This window comes from Eutrigla gurnardus (assembly GCF_963514095.1).
Source record: "Eutrigla gurnardus genome assembly, chromosome: 15".
NCBI classification, from domain to species: Eukaryota; Metazoa; Chordata; class Actinopteri; order Perciformes; family Triglidae; genus Eutrigla; species Eutrigla gurnardus.
The window spans coordinates 22,900,380-22,915,520 of NC_139938.1; the positions used below are offsets into that span (position 1 = coordinate 22,900,380).

The 15,141-nt window shown below is 41.3% G+C and overlaps 3 protein-coding genes across 6 annotated transcripts in view; 2 read left to right on the forward strand and 1 right to left on the reverse strand.

Moving 5' to 3' along the window:
• Positions 1 to 15: 15 nt before the first annotated feature.
• tmem45b (transmembrane protein 45B) lies at positions 16 to 3,236 on the forward strand. Its single transcript, XM_084029590.1, has 6 exons — positions 16 to 143; positions 1,022 to 1,219; positions 1,310 to 1,522; positions 1,618 to 1,802; positions 2,032 to 2,174; positions 2,974 to 3,236. The coding sequence occupies exons 2-6, from the start codon at positions 1,030 to 1,032 to the stop codon at positions 3,083 to 3,085; spliced, it is 843 nt and encodes a 280-aa protein (XP_083885716.1). The 5' UTR covers positions 16 to 143; positions 1,022 to 1,029; the 3' UTR covers positions 3,086 to 3,236.
• nfrkb (nuclear factor related to kappaB binding protein) lies at positions 3,205 to 11,943 on the reverse strand. Of its 3 annotated transcripts, none has more exons than XM_084029587.1 (26): positions 11,906 to 11,943; positions 11,519 to 11,695; positions 11,191 to 11,392; positions 10,957 to 11,084; positions 10,700 to 10,871; positions 10,496 to 10,600; positions 10,331 to 10,404; positions 10,166 to 10,247; positions 9,875 to 10,070; positions 9,669 to 9,780; positions 9,455 to 9,581; positions 9,287 to 9,364; positions 9,118 to 9,194; positions 8,929 to 8,975; positions 8,726 to 8,786; positions 8,466 to 8,640; positions 8,250 to 8,356; positions 8,016 to 8,139; positions 7,588 to 7,667; positions 7,209 to 7,405; positions 6,825 to 7,128; positions 6,562 to 6,741; positions 5,548 to 6,279; positions 4,762 to 4,868; positions 4,295 to 4,430; positions 3,205 to 4,134 (listed from the first exon to the last, which is right to left on the reverse strand). In XM_084029587.1, exons 2-26 carry the CDS (start codon positions 11,687 to 11,689, stop codon positions 3,994 to 3,996), a joined length of 3,915 nt encoding a protein of 1,304 aa, XP_083885713.1. In that variant the 5' UTR covers positions 11,690 to 11,695; positions 11,906 to 11,943; the 3' UTR covers positions 3,205 to 3,993. The 3 variants fall into 3 exon arrangements, with proteins under 3 accessions (XP_083885713.1, XP_083885714.1, XP_083885715.1); XM_084029588.1 differs by having other exon boundaries at positions 6,825 to 7,095; positions 11,906 to 11,940; XM_084029589.1 differs by having other exon boundaries at positions 11,519 to 11,660; positions 11,906 to 11,923.
• A 1,292-nt stretch (positions 11,944 to 13,235) lies between these two features.
• LOC311026161 (ryanodine receptor 1-like) overlaps positions 13,236 to 15,141 on the forward strand; it is a 43,505-nt gene continuing 41,599 nt past the window's right edge. For both annotated transcript variants that reach the window (XM_084029522.1, XM_084029523.1), the window contains exon 1: positions 13,236 to 13,416. In XM_084029522.1, coding sequence (XP_083885648.1) covers positions 13,369 to 13,416 — 48 coding nt within the window. In that variant the 5' untranslated portion in view covers positions 13,236 to 13,368. The remainder of the gene's footprint in view (positions 13,417 to 15,141) is intronic.

Consider the following 15,141-nt stretch of genomic DNA (forward strand, 5'->3'; position numbering starts at 1 on the left):
ATGATGTCAACACTGGTTAGAGGTGCAAACAATAGGTGTGCACAGTTTACACAGGCGCCAGAGCCAGAGCGCTCTCACTCTAACATCTGCCAAGATTCACAGAGACGTGTCCCAGCATTTGAGGATCAGGAGCAGAGAATACGGTACGTGCGTTCTGTTAGCCATCTATTAGAAGTGTGATCGAGCTCATTTTCAGGAATCTGCAGAGGGACCGTTCAGCAACAGTTTATAGCCAGTATGCTGTCCATGAGCAGAAACTATGTACTTGATATTTGTTGGAATTGTTACAAAAAAAAACAAAACATCTATCTCAATATTTTGGGTACAAACTACAGTACATGTGTGTGAATTTGTGTGAAAGGATGGTGAGAAAGAACATCCAGTCCAACAGGGATAGTCAGGAAAAACTCGTCTAACTGAATATGTTGATGGTAAACACACCCATGGCCTTAGACATTCAACTTTAGAAGCATCACAAAAAAAGGTACAAGAGACCTAATTTGCCTCCTTTAAAGATCATGCTGCAAAATATGCATCTCATTTTTAATTCTAAGCTATTGCTTTGCATATTTTCTTAATCACACTTTTGCTTACATTTTTTTTTTATGTTTACAGAAGGCCAACCTGTTTGATTTGAATTTAACTTTGCAAGACAAATGAGCGGCTCGTTTGAATCAAGTGGCATATTGTAGGAACCTTTGCCAACATTGCATCTCAGAATTTGGTGAAATGAATACGTCTTTGGCTCAAATCTAACTCCATCTCACTGTTTTTATCTACATCCTGTTATTGTGGGTTTCTCATTGTCAGCTGATCTCTTTCATCCTCCGCTTACATGTCGCTGTACAGCTTGTAATCATTACACGGCTCAGAACACCATAAAATAATGCTACAAGCTTGTACTTTAAACTCCAAGTGGAGTCGGTTCACAGGAATAAGAGCATTGAGCTAAAACAGTAAACATTGTGTTTCCGTCATGTATATCTTATTGATCACCACGGTGCTTTTCTTCTGCTTGCAGGCCTAACCATGGCCAACTTTGGAGGACATGCTATTCCTGGCTTTTTTTTCCTGCTGTATGGCTTCTGGCTGACAGTGAAACACATTCTCCAACACTACTGGAGGACAAGTCAGCCCAAAGCAAGACAAATACTTCCGCCTTTCTTTAAAAGAATGGACTACGTGGAAGGAGGATTTCTAATCTTTGCTTCATTTGTTGGTCAGTTTTTCCTCTCGATCATCTGCACACTCCCAACCCCCTAAACCGGTTCCTGACTCATCACTTTTGCCTGATGTCGTCCCATCCCAGGTATTATGGTTGAACAGTTTGTGGTTGACGGGCCACACGCCCATCTCTACGACACACACAATCAATCATGGGTCAAGCTGATGAACTGGCAACACAGCACAATGTATCTGCTCTTCGGGATCGCTGGGATAGCACTGGTTGCCAGCACCGCCTCCAAAATGGTGCCGGCTGGCGTTGACCGTCTTACTCGCTCTTTGGCTCTTTTTGTTGAAGGTAAGCCAGGTTTTTACTGCAAATTTCCTTTACATCACAATCCCCGGGTGTGTATTTGAGCTGTGTTTTGTGTTCGACTCTCCTGTTTCATCCAGGGTTTCTGTTCTACCACCACTTGCACGGCCGCCCCCCTCTGGACGCTCACATCCACTCCCTGCTGCTCGTGGCTGTGTTCAGTGGGTCGGCCAGCACCATGCTGGAGGTGTTCCTTCGAGACAACCTCCTTTTGGAACTGCTCGGGGCGTGCCTGTTCATCCTGCAGGGCTCGTGGTTCTTCCAGGTGAGGACAGAATGAGGCGATGAGAGTGTGTGAATGAGCCACGAACGATTATAGTATATAGTATACTTGATACGGAAACAAATGAATACTTATAGGACCAACAGTGTTTTTGACAGTAATAACCCATTTATTACAACTTTACTCTACAGTCAATATATTTAATTGATTTCAGTTTGTTTTTTCAAGAGGAATTACTTGACTCACTTTATCACACCATTTGTCATTTCAGATTGGATTTGTACTCTACCCGTTAAGAGGACCGGAGTGGGACCTGACACTACATAACAATATCATGTTCGTCACAATGTGCTTCTGCTGGCATTTAGCTGTGGCCTTGCTTTTAGTCGGCTGCATCTCCTCTGTGGCTTGGTGGTAAGTAGCCCATGCTTTAACCGGACACGTTTTAGATCTTAAATCAGCAGTTATTGAATGTGCCGCCGCTATAGGTTTACAAAGAACAGGGCAAACACAATACAAACAAGCATATGGAATCAAGTAACTGAAGTCTTATTAAATTGTATTCATATGGTATTCGTTATCCATCTCCTAACTGTCATGATACCTACATGACTGAGATAAAATATGAAGCAGAATTTAAGATGGGTGGATCTCACAGGTTCACTTCAGTTGTCAGATAACATGGTGGCTGGGATTCATTTTATCTGACAAGTAAACAACAGCATGTTAAACCACTGTCAGAATTCAGCACAGAAATGCAGCCAAGAACAATGGATGCCTTTCTTTGAACAAAAGCAGGACGTTTGAGTTTTATTCTGATCCCCGAACCTGCAATTTGTATGTAACCTTAAGCTTTTATTAGGGTGCCTTATTTAATTTAGTTTACCCCAAAATGTTTAATAGGCCTTACGGAGAGTTGCAAATCCCTTGTTTTGTTCACCTCAGATTGCCCTATTCTTCTTTGTCATTGGTGCATTACTGTATCACATTACTCATACTGTTCATGATTGTGCTTCCTTGTGTACACACCCCTGTAGAACATGAGACATGTACAAAAAAAAAAGCACTACAGCATCATTAGAAGTTATGAGGATTTGCTTTTGGTCTTTTTCTGCAAGATAGTGCTTGTAGGAACACCTAAAATTAAGATATCAGCACCAGCAGTTATCTATGAGTAGATGTGTCATTTTTATGTGTTTTTTCTTCACTATAGCACACTGAAGCGATTCTCCGGAAGGGGACGGGACATAGAGATTGGAATGCGAAATACATCGTCCAAAACAAGCTCCCAGAAAGCTCTGCTTGAAGAGTCCGATGAAGACTGAATGCGTTCTCTTTTAAATTGGTTTCATTTTCTATGTTGTTTGCTGTTTGTACAAAGTATTATAGATTGTTTTTTTTGTTGTTGTTAAAAACAAAACAAAAAATAAAAACACAAATACAGTATGTTTAAATATGATCTGTTATTACGGTTTGTAGCATTCAAAAGTATTTTAAAAACACAATGTGACCCGACATGTATCGCTGCTATCAAATCAAATATAATGTCTGATAAGAGAACAAATAATGTATTAAAACAAAATCAACAAGTCAAAACAATTAAATAAATCAGGCAGACTTAAATCCCGCTCACTTCACATTTGCTAATATTGGATTACATCAAACATTTAAAGAAGTGACAAAGAGAATATCCTATTGATACTCATGTAGAATCTGTAGTTTAATATGAATTAATAAGTTGAAGTTATGTGAAATATTATTGTGTAAAACACTTAAAGAAACAGAAAAACAGAAGTTCTTTGATAAGATTGCAACCATATTACGGTTATCGTCAGCCCGGTGAGCCGTGCATCGTTTTAAATGTCGTCTCTAACAGCGTGGAGATCCTAATTCCTGAGATGGAATGTAGCGGAGGAAGAATAACAATTTTCAACATACTGGTTGTATTAGTAACTTTGAAGAGATCGACACACTTCAACAGAGAAAGTGTCGGTCTGAACACAAGCCCATCCCATTTACAGAGAAGTATTATGTTTATGGCTTTTGTGGGTTTCATCCAAAAAGAAATAAAAAGTCATATTACATGTTGTAATATCAAATGTTACCAATACACAGCTGAGAGTAACAGGTCAAAAGATGCTGAGAAAGCTTGAGAACAAAAAGGTAATCCAACCACCAAACACAGGCATGTATGTATTTACGTGGACCTACGTTTCATTGCTGACTGATGAGATCACTGTTGAGGTGCAGGCGGAGGATCGGGGGCACATTTGGGCGAAGGTGCTGTTGTGACTACTACCGTAGAAACGGATTTCTGGGAGGCGGTGGCCATGTGCTGCTGGAGCTGCTGCGCCGGGACCGTCTGGATGCGAACCTTTAGGCAAGAAAGACCGATAGTTAGCCTGTGCTCAGCGTAAACATGTTCAGATTGAACAGGTGTTATACATGATACAATACACAAATACATGATTCCCTTTTCTTGACGATACTTTCTCATTTGCAACACCCAAAAAAGTGGAATGTAAGCAGCTAACCTGCGTGGCCTGTCCTTGCTGCTGAAGCTGCTGGAACTGCTGTGCTGTGACGAAGCTGACCGGTTTGTTCCCCGCGATGAGCTTCGTTCCAGCAGGCATGGTGGTCAAGATGATGTTCCTTCCTAGACTGCTAATACTGCTCACAAAAGAGAGTAAATGGACAAAAACATGTCAATATACCAGCCCGACTTACAGCTGTAGAGAAAAATAGCTAATACATCAATAAATCTAAATATCTAAGAGGCTCGAAAACTTCTGTTGCTACAATGTGAAGAAAAACCAACAGAAATAGTTGCTGACGAGAGAGGTCAAATAGATGTTTGACTTCAAAGAATTGTATATCAGAGCACATGAAAATAAAATATATATAACTGAATTTTTCGAGATAACACAATCTGTCTGGAAAATGGTTTTAAAAGAGATAAAATAAAAAGAATAAAAAACAAACAGTGCATGATGTGACTAACTTTGTGTTCAGACTTCCTTTCACAATCGGGGTGGTCACAACACTCTTGCTCTTCAGTGGTTGGTTCAGGACAGAGAGGGGCACAGTAATCCGGGCAGGTAACTTCCCCTACAATGTTGTCAAAAAAAAAACAAAGAGAGGATTGTTTCTGAGATTTACGAGACCTAGTGGGTTACTCATTATCAAATTCCGATTTTGTGTGGAAGAAACTAAGTAAATAGATAAATGAACTGTTCAGAGAAGCATTAATGAGAAAGTAGTCCCTTTAAAACCGAATCGCTGTGTTCACATGTGAACTGCAAGTTGGATGCAACTTTTGATTTTGTACAACTTGATACCCCATGACCTGGGTGAGTGACAAACATTTGGTTGAACCAACACAACAATCTAACACGTAGAATACTCCCCTCAACAATTTGTTCAATTCCAGGTGTTCAGTATTATGATGTACACATGTATTAAATTGCTTGCTTTTGAAGGAGCAAATGAAGATAATGTTCCCACAAGAACAAACAAAGTCGAACAGTGGCACCTAGTGGCCATTCTGTTTCCTACATGTGAATGTAGAGAAAGATTGGACGTGGGCAACTAAAACTGACAGTCTAAGTTAAACAGCTAAACAACCTTTGATGTGGTGTAAAAAATGTAAGATTAGAATATCAAATATCAAAACTTCTGGTGTTCAAATTAAACTACATACCTCAACCAATAGGAATGATGGCCAAAACTTCACACAAAAAAGCTCACAATTTCTTTAAAACGAACAGTAACAGAATAATTCTCTTACGGTTTGTGTAGTAACCATGGTTGCAGGGACCTGACGCACAGTGGCGGTAGCTGTTCCTAGCGTCAGAGGCGAGCACGAGACTCCAGGCGCCACTGTAATCCCCTTGGCACCAGCCACAACACTGGCAGCCATGGTCACTACATTAGCACATGTAGACGCCGTTAGTGGTTTACCACCAGTGGTGGTCGTCATTGTGATGGTCTGACCCTGTTTCTGTGGAATAACACCAAGGCCTGGCATTATCCGAATGGTGGCGCCACTCTTGTCAGGGGAGGAAACGCTGGAGAAGGTCCTTGATTTTTGGTCAGCCATAGTGACGGCCAATGTGGGCATCAGACGTATGGCTGTGTCTCCTGGACCCTTCAACAAGGTAGAGGTGACAGAGCCTGCTTTCGTGGTATGTACTTCCCCTGTGCAGGATGTAGCAATGGAAACAGAGGAAGGTGAAGAGTGGGGCGGCGTAACGTGGAGGGTGGCTGATATGCTCTTGCTGCCCGCGGCGGCAGAACCCAGAAAGTCAGGCGTGAGTTTGACAGTTGCAACTGGGGATTTGGCAAGAGTTGCCATCATGTCTGGGGTGATCCGCAGCACCGTCTGGCCTTTAGCATCCGTGGTGATGGAGGAGGGTGGGAGACGTAGGACATCTTTACCCTGGATACGCAGGTTTGTAGCCGTTATTGGAATTCCTCCTCCGCCTGCAGTCTTCATTCCCAATTGGCCTGTAATGGAAACCTTTAAAAATACGAAAATCATCAATAACATGTGTTACTTATTTAAGGTTATGGATTTTTTTCTGTTAGAGTCAGCTCTTTTTCTGAAGAAGAAATAAGGCCAAATGTCATTAAAATGTGACATTGAATGTTGGAGGAATGACATTTGTTAATCCAACTGTAAATTGGTTCTTGTAGTTTGACGCATAGCCTGGTGGTGACTTTCTTGCAATTCAGGACTGAAGTACAATCTGAATCTAAAGCCTAACTTGCCACATATCACAGGTGAAACAAACTGGTTCACCTGTTTGATACTCGAGCTGGTGACTCCTTGCAGCATAGCAGGGGAAACAGGGTTGTGAGCCGGGCTACCAGGTGATCCAGTTTGAGATTTGGCCACAGCCACAGCAGACACAGACAGGGTGGTTGGCACCTGGACTGGGCTACTAGCAGACTGACTCCTCAGAGGCACAGAAACCACTGCCTGTTGATATACACAATAAACACAGAAGAATTAATCATACATTTGCAATATGAAAAACAACAAACAGCTCTGAATCTGATTACCTGTGAAATGCCCTTGGCTGCCATCGACACCGGCATCCGGATCTGGTGAGGGGTCTGATGGACCAGTGTAGCCTGCTGACTTCCTGCTGATGAACCCAGACCAGGCTGAGCAGAAACAACCCGTACCTGAGGGAGGGAGCCTGCCGCCAGGTGACTCACTATCCGAGCCGTGTGTTGGGAGGTGACTGGTTGTGAAGCCGGTGTGCAAGTCTGACTGGTGGGTAAGATGGTTCCCAGCTGGGGCAACGAGGGAGGGGACACAAGAAGAACACTGGGAGAGCGAGAAGGCGCAAGAGAGAAGAGTCTATTTCAAATTTACAGATGAAAAATGGGTGTATATATTGAACAATGGCAATAAGAACAACAATATCGTGGCACACTAACCCTGTGCTGGTTTTAATTGTGTCCGGGACTCCGGTCTTAGTTGGCGTGGTGGCTGTGCAGGGCAAGGGTGACCTAGGGGTTCCAGGTGTGTTTGGGGTGGGTGTTGTCGGGGTTGGTGACATGGGAATGGAGCCTATATCGTGCCCCGTCTCCAGACATCCTGGGGTTTTACTGCCTCCATCTTTACTTCCTGACTTCTAAAACATAAACAGGCGATTCATACCATCTGAAGCAGCAGGCACTGATAAACAACGATAACTTCCACGAAAGTAGCACAACTTCCATAGTGATTTCCCTACAGGAAATAGTCTATGTTTTACATCGGGTGCAGTTAAATGAAGTTCTGTTTTCTGCAGGGAAATGGAGGCAGTGGACTCACAGGCTTAGAAGCAGGTTTCGGTTTTTGCTGTAGGGCTTTTCTTGCTTTTGCAGCAGCAGCTTGAGCCTGGTGGATCCTCTCTGCATGAAAGGAGAAAAAGTGAAAATATTTTTTCCCCATATCACAGGGATCCTAAAGACTGAGAGCACACAGTGTGAGACACATTTCAATCATCTACATGTGAGTCGAACAACGTTTAACTCTACACAACCATGATACAAAAACACACACACACAAAATATCAGAATATGTATCCTGCAGATATACAGGAGTTATATGAAATAAAATAAATAAATAAATGACATGGCTCCTTAGCCTCCACCTCCATCCGCTACCTCCACTCAAAACAACAGGATTAGAGGTCATTACACCTCTGAACAAACAACAGTGGACAGCTGATCCTAAAAATAAAGCACATGGTTTCTCACCAAACTCCTCTTGACTGCGACTGCGGTGCAGGTAAATCCAGAGCTTGCGGCCGATGTCATACTTCACGCAGGGGTCTTTCTCATAGTGAAGTCTATCCAGGGCCCCACTGACAACTGTGTTCACCTTGATGGCAAAGATGATACTTACTTAAATGCTGCAGGTCAATGTAAGGCACACACAAGTCATACACAAGTAAGGTCAATTTATAAAAGAATAATAAATAAATAGCCTGCCTGTGCACTGGTGACATCTGGAGCAAGAAACTGGGAGTCTTTCAGCAGTTCACAGATCTCTGCCCTTGTTCCTTCACCATTTGGCAACCTGGCTGCTGCATCCCGCACTGTGGAAGAAAAAGGGTAAAGTAAGAATCGTGAGATAGCTTTCCTTTGCACACACTATACCGTTTGCCCATAAACAATGACCATGGAGAGTAAAACACAAGGCCTAACCCAGAGAGAGAATGGTAACATATGGTGGTCGGTCTGAGCGGAGCAATGTGTGCTCCCTGGCTTTGTTGAGAGACATCTCCTTATCAAACACCCCTTTAACAGGCCCAACCACAGATTCAAAGCCGTGCATCCTGAAGGTGAAGGCTTTATGCGGCTGGTTGTAGCGCTGCTGCTCCTAATAAAACAAAGACAAAGTATGTTGGCTGAAAGAGTCCATGTGTCCAAGCCAAAGAGGTACAATTCCAGTATCCCACACGAACCTGGATTTGAAACACTTGTCTCTCATCTCCAGTGCTGGGTCGCACCACATAATCCGTTGAGCTGCTTGGTTAGAGATGACACAGTCAACTTCAACAACAACAGTATTGAAAACTACTTCGTTAAGCTAATGTCAGGCTACGAATAACTCTTATAAAAGCAATTATACTGTGTTTGTGATGCTTTATGAAACCCTGAATCTTACACTCTGGGTGTGGGAGAGGTCATCTCTAGCATGTCTTCATTTTCTGTCTGTGGAAGACAACAAAGCTTGTTAACGTTATAAACAATAAAACAGTGGTAAAAATAGTAAAAATATACATAATAGCATATCATAGTACAAAATGTAGAGTCAGTGCCAAAACCATTTTTGTGATATAATAAATGGTACTACCTTGATGACTAAATCTTTGGAGTCCAGCCACAGCTGACAGAGTGCACTGAGATCCTTCTCTGTATCCTGAGTGGGGCCTAAAATAAAAGGTTGCCTTTAATCCTCAAGAACATAATCAGTCTGAAAACCAAGCATCAATTGGGGATTTGGAAAAACTGATCCCTCTTACCAATCCACCTCCACTGCTGAGATTCATCACCAAATTCCACAAATGGAGAAAAGCCACTGGGGAGTGCCATCATGCCATCTGATTCCAAACATGAACAAACATACGTGAGTATGATGGGATGGAAAATAAAGCCAGACTATTTCAGTGTAAATGACCACTGCTGATTACCTTTAGTCTCTCCTGCAAGAAACTGCAGGGCTTGAAGAACCAAGTCAGACCAAGATGGGACGGATGAAAACCACACATTGAGGGAGCTGGCAGGAGAGGACTGCCACATTTGCACTTTCTCCTCCAACTGAGAGATCACAATGTAGGTGTTGTAATGTGAAGCCAGAACTGTGACGCATTTCATAATATGTATGTGACAGTCTACATTGCATACCAATGAAGTGCTGGTAAGGTTTTCTGCCCTTAAGATGCTCTCCAACAAGTTGAAGAAACTGATAGCTATTTCCTCAACTGGAACTGGGCTGCTCTGACACTCCTCCACAATTCTGCAATAATAATGAGCGGTTTTGATGACAGGAGAATGAATATATGCATATACACATTGCATATTCTTGACACCAGTGAAAGCACTAGACTCACTCCTCCTTGATGTTGGGGAGTGGAGTAGACGGTGTGTCTGGCAGGGAGTTGATGATGCTTGCTGGTGGAGCTGATGGGGTATCTGAAGGTGCAAGAATTTCACAGGGATCCTCAGATTCCACTTTTATTGTCCTCAGTTTCTTCTTCCTCCTCTCTTCTTTAATTTTCTTCTTAGGCAAAGACAGGTCAAAAAATGCTGCAAGAAAAAAGTGAAGAAACATATCAACATGTGTCATGAAATCCAGATTTTGGCTCAAGAGTTATAATAATTTGTTTCATTATTTTACTCACGCACAGTCCCCTTCCGACCAATATTCGCTCTTGAAAGTACATCTCCAAGGTGGATATCTGAAGTTATCAAGTCCGGATGATCCTAAGTAAATCAATAATTAATGATGTATTGTAGAAATCAAGGCTAAACCATATCTGTGGATTTTTCCTGCTGACACTACTTACTGGCTGTCGCTTCCTCTTCTCCCGATGGTTTTGCAGCATCGCTTTCAAATCCTGCTCCCCCAGTTCTATTTTTTCTGGGAAGAAAATAAGTGTGTTACATTCAGTACATACCATTACATTCAACATAGGGTCACATTTTCTCAAAAATACGCAGCAATCACTGACCAGTAGTCTTCATGTCTTGGGTGGAGAGGCTGGGAAGAACTCTGAGCGAGACGGTGGGTGTCGGAGAGGAAGGTGATTGGGGTGCTGGAGCCCATAATGAAAGGTCTGCAAGTGTTGACAATGAGACTAATATTAGTGTTCACAAGCTTATTATTGAAATGCTTTAGAAATAAAAAGGTATCTTTATCTGCAGAATAGACTGACCGTCATCATCAGATGAAGCATTGCTGTCTCCACACTCAGTTTTGACCTCCTTCAGTATGCGGCTCAATCTTCTTCGCACCCGTGGCTCTCGCAATTCAGCATGAGTCTTGGTCGGTAACTTTCTTTTTGGTGGTAAGTCCAGACCATATTGAACTGCAAACTCCAGCAGCTCCTATAACAAGAAGACACGTTAAGACTAACATCAAGAGGCAATGCGTCTTGTACTTCAAACTTCCAGAAAAGTAAAGGAAAAATACCTTTCTGGACACGAGGATATGCTTCAGAAGTCTGTGGTAATACTGCTGAAGGGAGTACAGCTGTCGCTTTCTCTGGGACTTGGCACACAACTCTCTGTACTTGACCACCTCAGGATTGAAGTAACCATCTGGATTGAGATAATAAGATTCATGATCAGAAAGTGCTTCAAAAATGCACTCAGCGCAATACAGTTTTGCGTTGGTGGGTAAATAAGTGGATGAATAGGGATGCACCTCTGAACTGTTTTTGTGCAAGATGAAGGGGATTTCCAAAGTTAAAGTTTCTGTTGTTGAATAGGTCACCAATGGTGCTGTCCTGCTCTGCAACATTGTTGTCAGGAAACTGTGGCAAAAACTGACGGAGGTGCTTCCTCTGGGAATCTGACAGCACTTGACTCCAGGTGGTGTCGCTCATCACAGAGAAGAAGATTTCAGGCTAATGAAAACAAAAGGTAAACAGCAATGACGATGGATGCAGCATGTGTATTGTGTCTGGCACCTGTGAACAACCGCACACAGCAAGAAAGAGCGGCGTGTCATCACTGAGAGCCAAGTAACTCACGTCCTCAAGTAGGTCTTCTGGAAGGTTCAACCTACAGTTCCCCAGCATGCATTCCTCTGTGATTTGGCCCTCGTTTTCCTCTTTTGGACCAAGAGAGTCTGTAAGCATTTGGCTGAGGGCATCCATTCTTCTCTCTTCTCCGCTGCAAACGACTCGAACATTAGCCAGCATTCCTCACTGTCAAAACATTAGCCACTTAGTGCCTCAACGTAACGATGCTAAGCGAGCCAAGCTAACAAGCTAACGCTAAGTTAGCAAAACAGACAGTTCTAACCTTTGGCTCACTATTTCAACTTTCAGCGAAAACGTACTGTTCGAAGCATTACAACTGTGCATGATATGGTAATACGTTGATACACCTGGTATAAGAACTGTTATAGCTCTCACCTGACGCTGCTTTGTGTTCTGGATCGGATGGGGGAACTGTTTTGCTAACGTACCGTTTTCTTCTTCTACTGAGGAAATGACAGTAAACACGGGGCGTCACTCGCTTCGCGCGTTCTGCTGCCTCCACAGGACACGAACGAGTATGTATATGTTCAATTTACTCTAAACTCTACAATTATACACAAAGGGTAATAACTTTGTTTCTTTTGACATTGCACCTTGTACTTTGTATTGCTATTTTAACGTTGTAGCGGAGAAGTTAATTTATTTAGCACATTTCCCCCACATAAAACCTAGCTAAGGGCTAACGGTCACTTCTTAAGCTAACGGTATTGCTAGCTAGTGGATACAATTGAAATGTATATTCTGCTGTTTTTTTTAAACGTTTCTTTTACTTCTTTTCACATTGTCTACACTTTAAATAGAGCAGGAAGTATAGGAGACAGCTAACGCTACAGCCGAGGTACGCAAACTAGCTAATTTGCGTTGGCCGTTAGAGCTCAAAGCTACGAAAAAAAAGAAGAAGAAGAAAAAAAAAAGAAACACGACCAACTTGACTTAACACATGCTCAGCATTTTGAAAAACATTCACCAACTTGACAACACTCTAAAACATCAACTTGACAACACACTAAAACTTAAATTTGACAACAAAGTTAAATCCCAATATCCCCCCCTAAGGCCTTGAACCCTGAACTCTGAACCCTCAGGGATTTAACCCTATGTCCCCCTGCAGATGATTGAGTGTGAGAGGCTGCAAGGGCTTGAAAAGACAGCACATGTTACGTTACTAAAATTACACACAAATTAGTTATCTAGTATTGTGGGATTTATTTTGCTAGTTTACGAGTTGAATGTCTTCCATGCTCTAAATGTTGAGCATGTGTGGCAACGTTGATCATTTTATTACTTAATTTGCAGTGCATTGACCTCAATATCAACTAATTGATGAATAAAACAGAAATATATATTTTTCTTTGAGGTTACATAGCTTTGTTCTATAAGCTTATGTAACATATCTTAATTGATTTATGTTTTTCTGTTATTTGTTCATTTTTATAGTATATTTTATGTCTCAATAGCGTGCAGATGACACATTTCATACTCACTACACTGTCAATTATTGTTATGTCATTGTGAGAGTTCTCACATAAATATATATTACTTCCAACAACATACTGCAAAACGTAGGCTGAGATATCATAACAGGATCATTTGAATCTCTGTTACAGCTTTGTCAGCTTGCTCCACCTCTTTATGATGCTGTAATAGACAGGAATGAACAGTCAATCCCTCTGACTCATACCACAGCCAGAGAGAAGCACAGAACCCACTTTGCCCTTCAGAAACCTTCACCAACATTGTCTTGCCTTATGAAGAGGGCATATAGGCTCCGGGAGTTACAGAACTGAGACAAAAGTTTCACATTTTTCTCAAGGTTTTGCCTTTAATGCCTTGGGAGAATGGCAGAAGGTGCAGATGGAGAGGAAGAGATTCAGTTCCTGCGTACGGTAAGTGATGCTATCTAACTATTCTAATAAGTAAACTTTTTCAGTCGACTGTTTACAATAATTAGCCTTCTGTTTAATGAACTATTGCTTTATAATATACCTTAAACCTTTACTGTGTTGGTTAACTGTCTTTACATAGACTCAGCATAGATTGACAAGGACAGGTGGCTAGTTTTGTTGGCATTGTTATCTATTTATATCTCAACAGGTTCTTGATACGTTACTGTTTCTCTCAAAGAAGAGCACTACTGGTGCAGTGTGACAGTTAATATACAAGCAACAGATTACCAAAAGCATTTAGATACAATTACATGAAAGTAATGTGAAAATCTGACAGTATTTTCTTTGAAGCAAAGTTTTTACTTTGGTGATAATTAGGACAATAAGTTTGCTGTTTAGTCTAGATTTGTGATTTCAAATGGATCCATGCTAAAACAAGATTGGAGGCAGCCAGATTAATTTGATGACAAATGCTCAATTGTACCATAGTTGTATGTGAGTGTAGATGTTGTTGTCTTGGCTTCACAACAAATAATGCTTGGATGGTCCTAAAGATTCAGTAAAGAATCGCTGAGACAAAGGCTTCTAACTTCCAGTCGATGTAATATCAACATGTTTGTTGCTTGATGTCAGTCCAGATTAAATAATTGGTCCTGTTGTTTTTTACTTTGGGGAGAATGAAAATAGGAACAATTTAAGTATTCTGTGCAGCGTTCTATCATTTTTTTCTTCATCAATTATCTTTGTGACTAGTCATTTATCTCATAAGTAGAAACCCATTATTTCCATCTATCTTTTTAGAATAATTGACATTTGACAGATTGCAGTGTCCAAAATTGAAATAGTTTGATTTGTGTTTACTTCGGCCAAACATTATGTACTTACGTTGTTGCTCCTTAAAAATAAATGGCCGGTCTTCATTCTCTGCTAAGAAAAGACAATATATGTTTATGTAGTCCATAATTGATGACTTACTGTGTATGATGGCAGTGACCATTTCCAACACCAAAATGTAATATGACCATATAGGGTCAATCCACACATTTATTCTAAAGTCGCTGTTCCACCGCGGTCCCAATTTGACATTTAGGTAATGTGTATTTTTAATATGTCTAGCTTCAGTAAGTGTCAGTTTTACATTGAATCTTTAGAATTTGTACCTAATTAATTTCATAGTACTTACATGTAAAAAAAACCCATTTAGTTTAAATCAGGTTATTTTTGCTGCATTACTCACTGCTGAGCTACTGGATTTCCAGTTTAGATCTCGGTGGCAAGTCTTCAGAAGGGCATTGTAGCTTTGCAAGCAGTCGTCTGTGTGTAACACTCTATTTGGATAGTCAGCGTTGATACTCTTCTATTGTAGATGTTTCACATACTTAAGTTTCCCTCTGGTGGTAACTTGAGCTCCTCCGTTAGCATGAGCCAGGCACTGATTAGAGTGCATTTTAAGTATCACTTGAAACACAGTTCCTTGAAGCCACTTAATTATAAGTTGTGCATCATGAAGTCTGTGTTTTTGCTTGAAGAGACATTTACTTAATGTTTCGATGAGCATGCATGCAGCGTCTGTAGCTGTTCACCCTCGACTCTGAGTTCTATATATATACTGTGTGAGGATTAGCAGGTTCAAAGCTTGGCCCATTTCAGCACCTGCTTACTTCAGTCCATGAAAGTACTACAAATGTTAACAGATGCTGGTTTTAAAACATTTTGTCACATTTT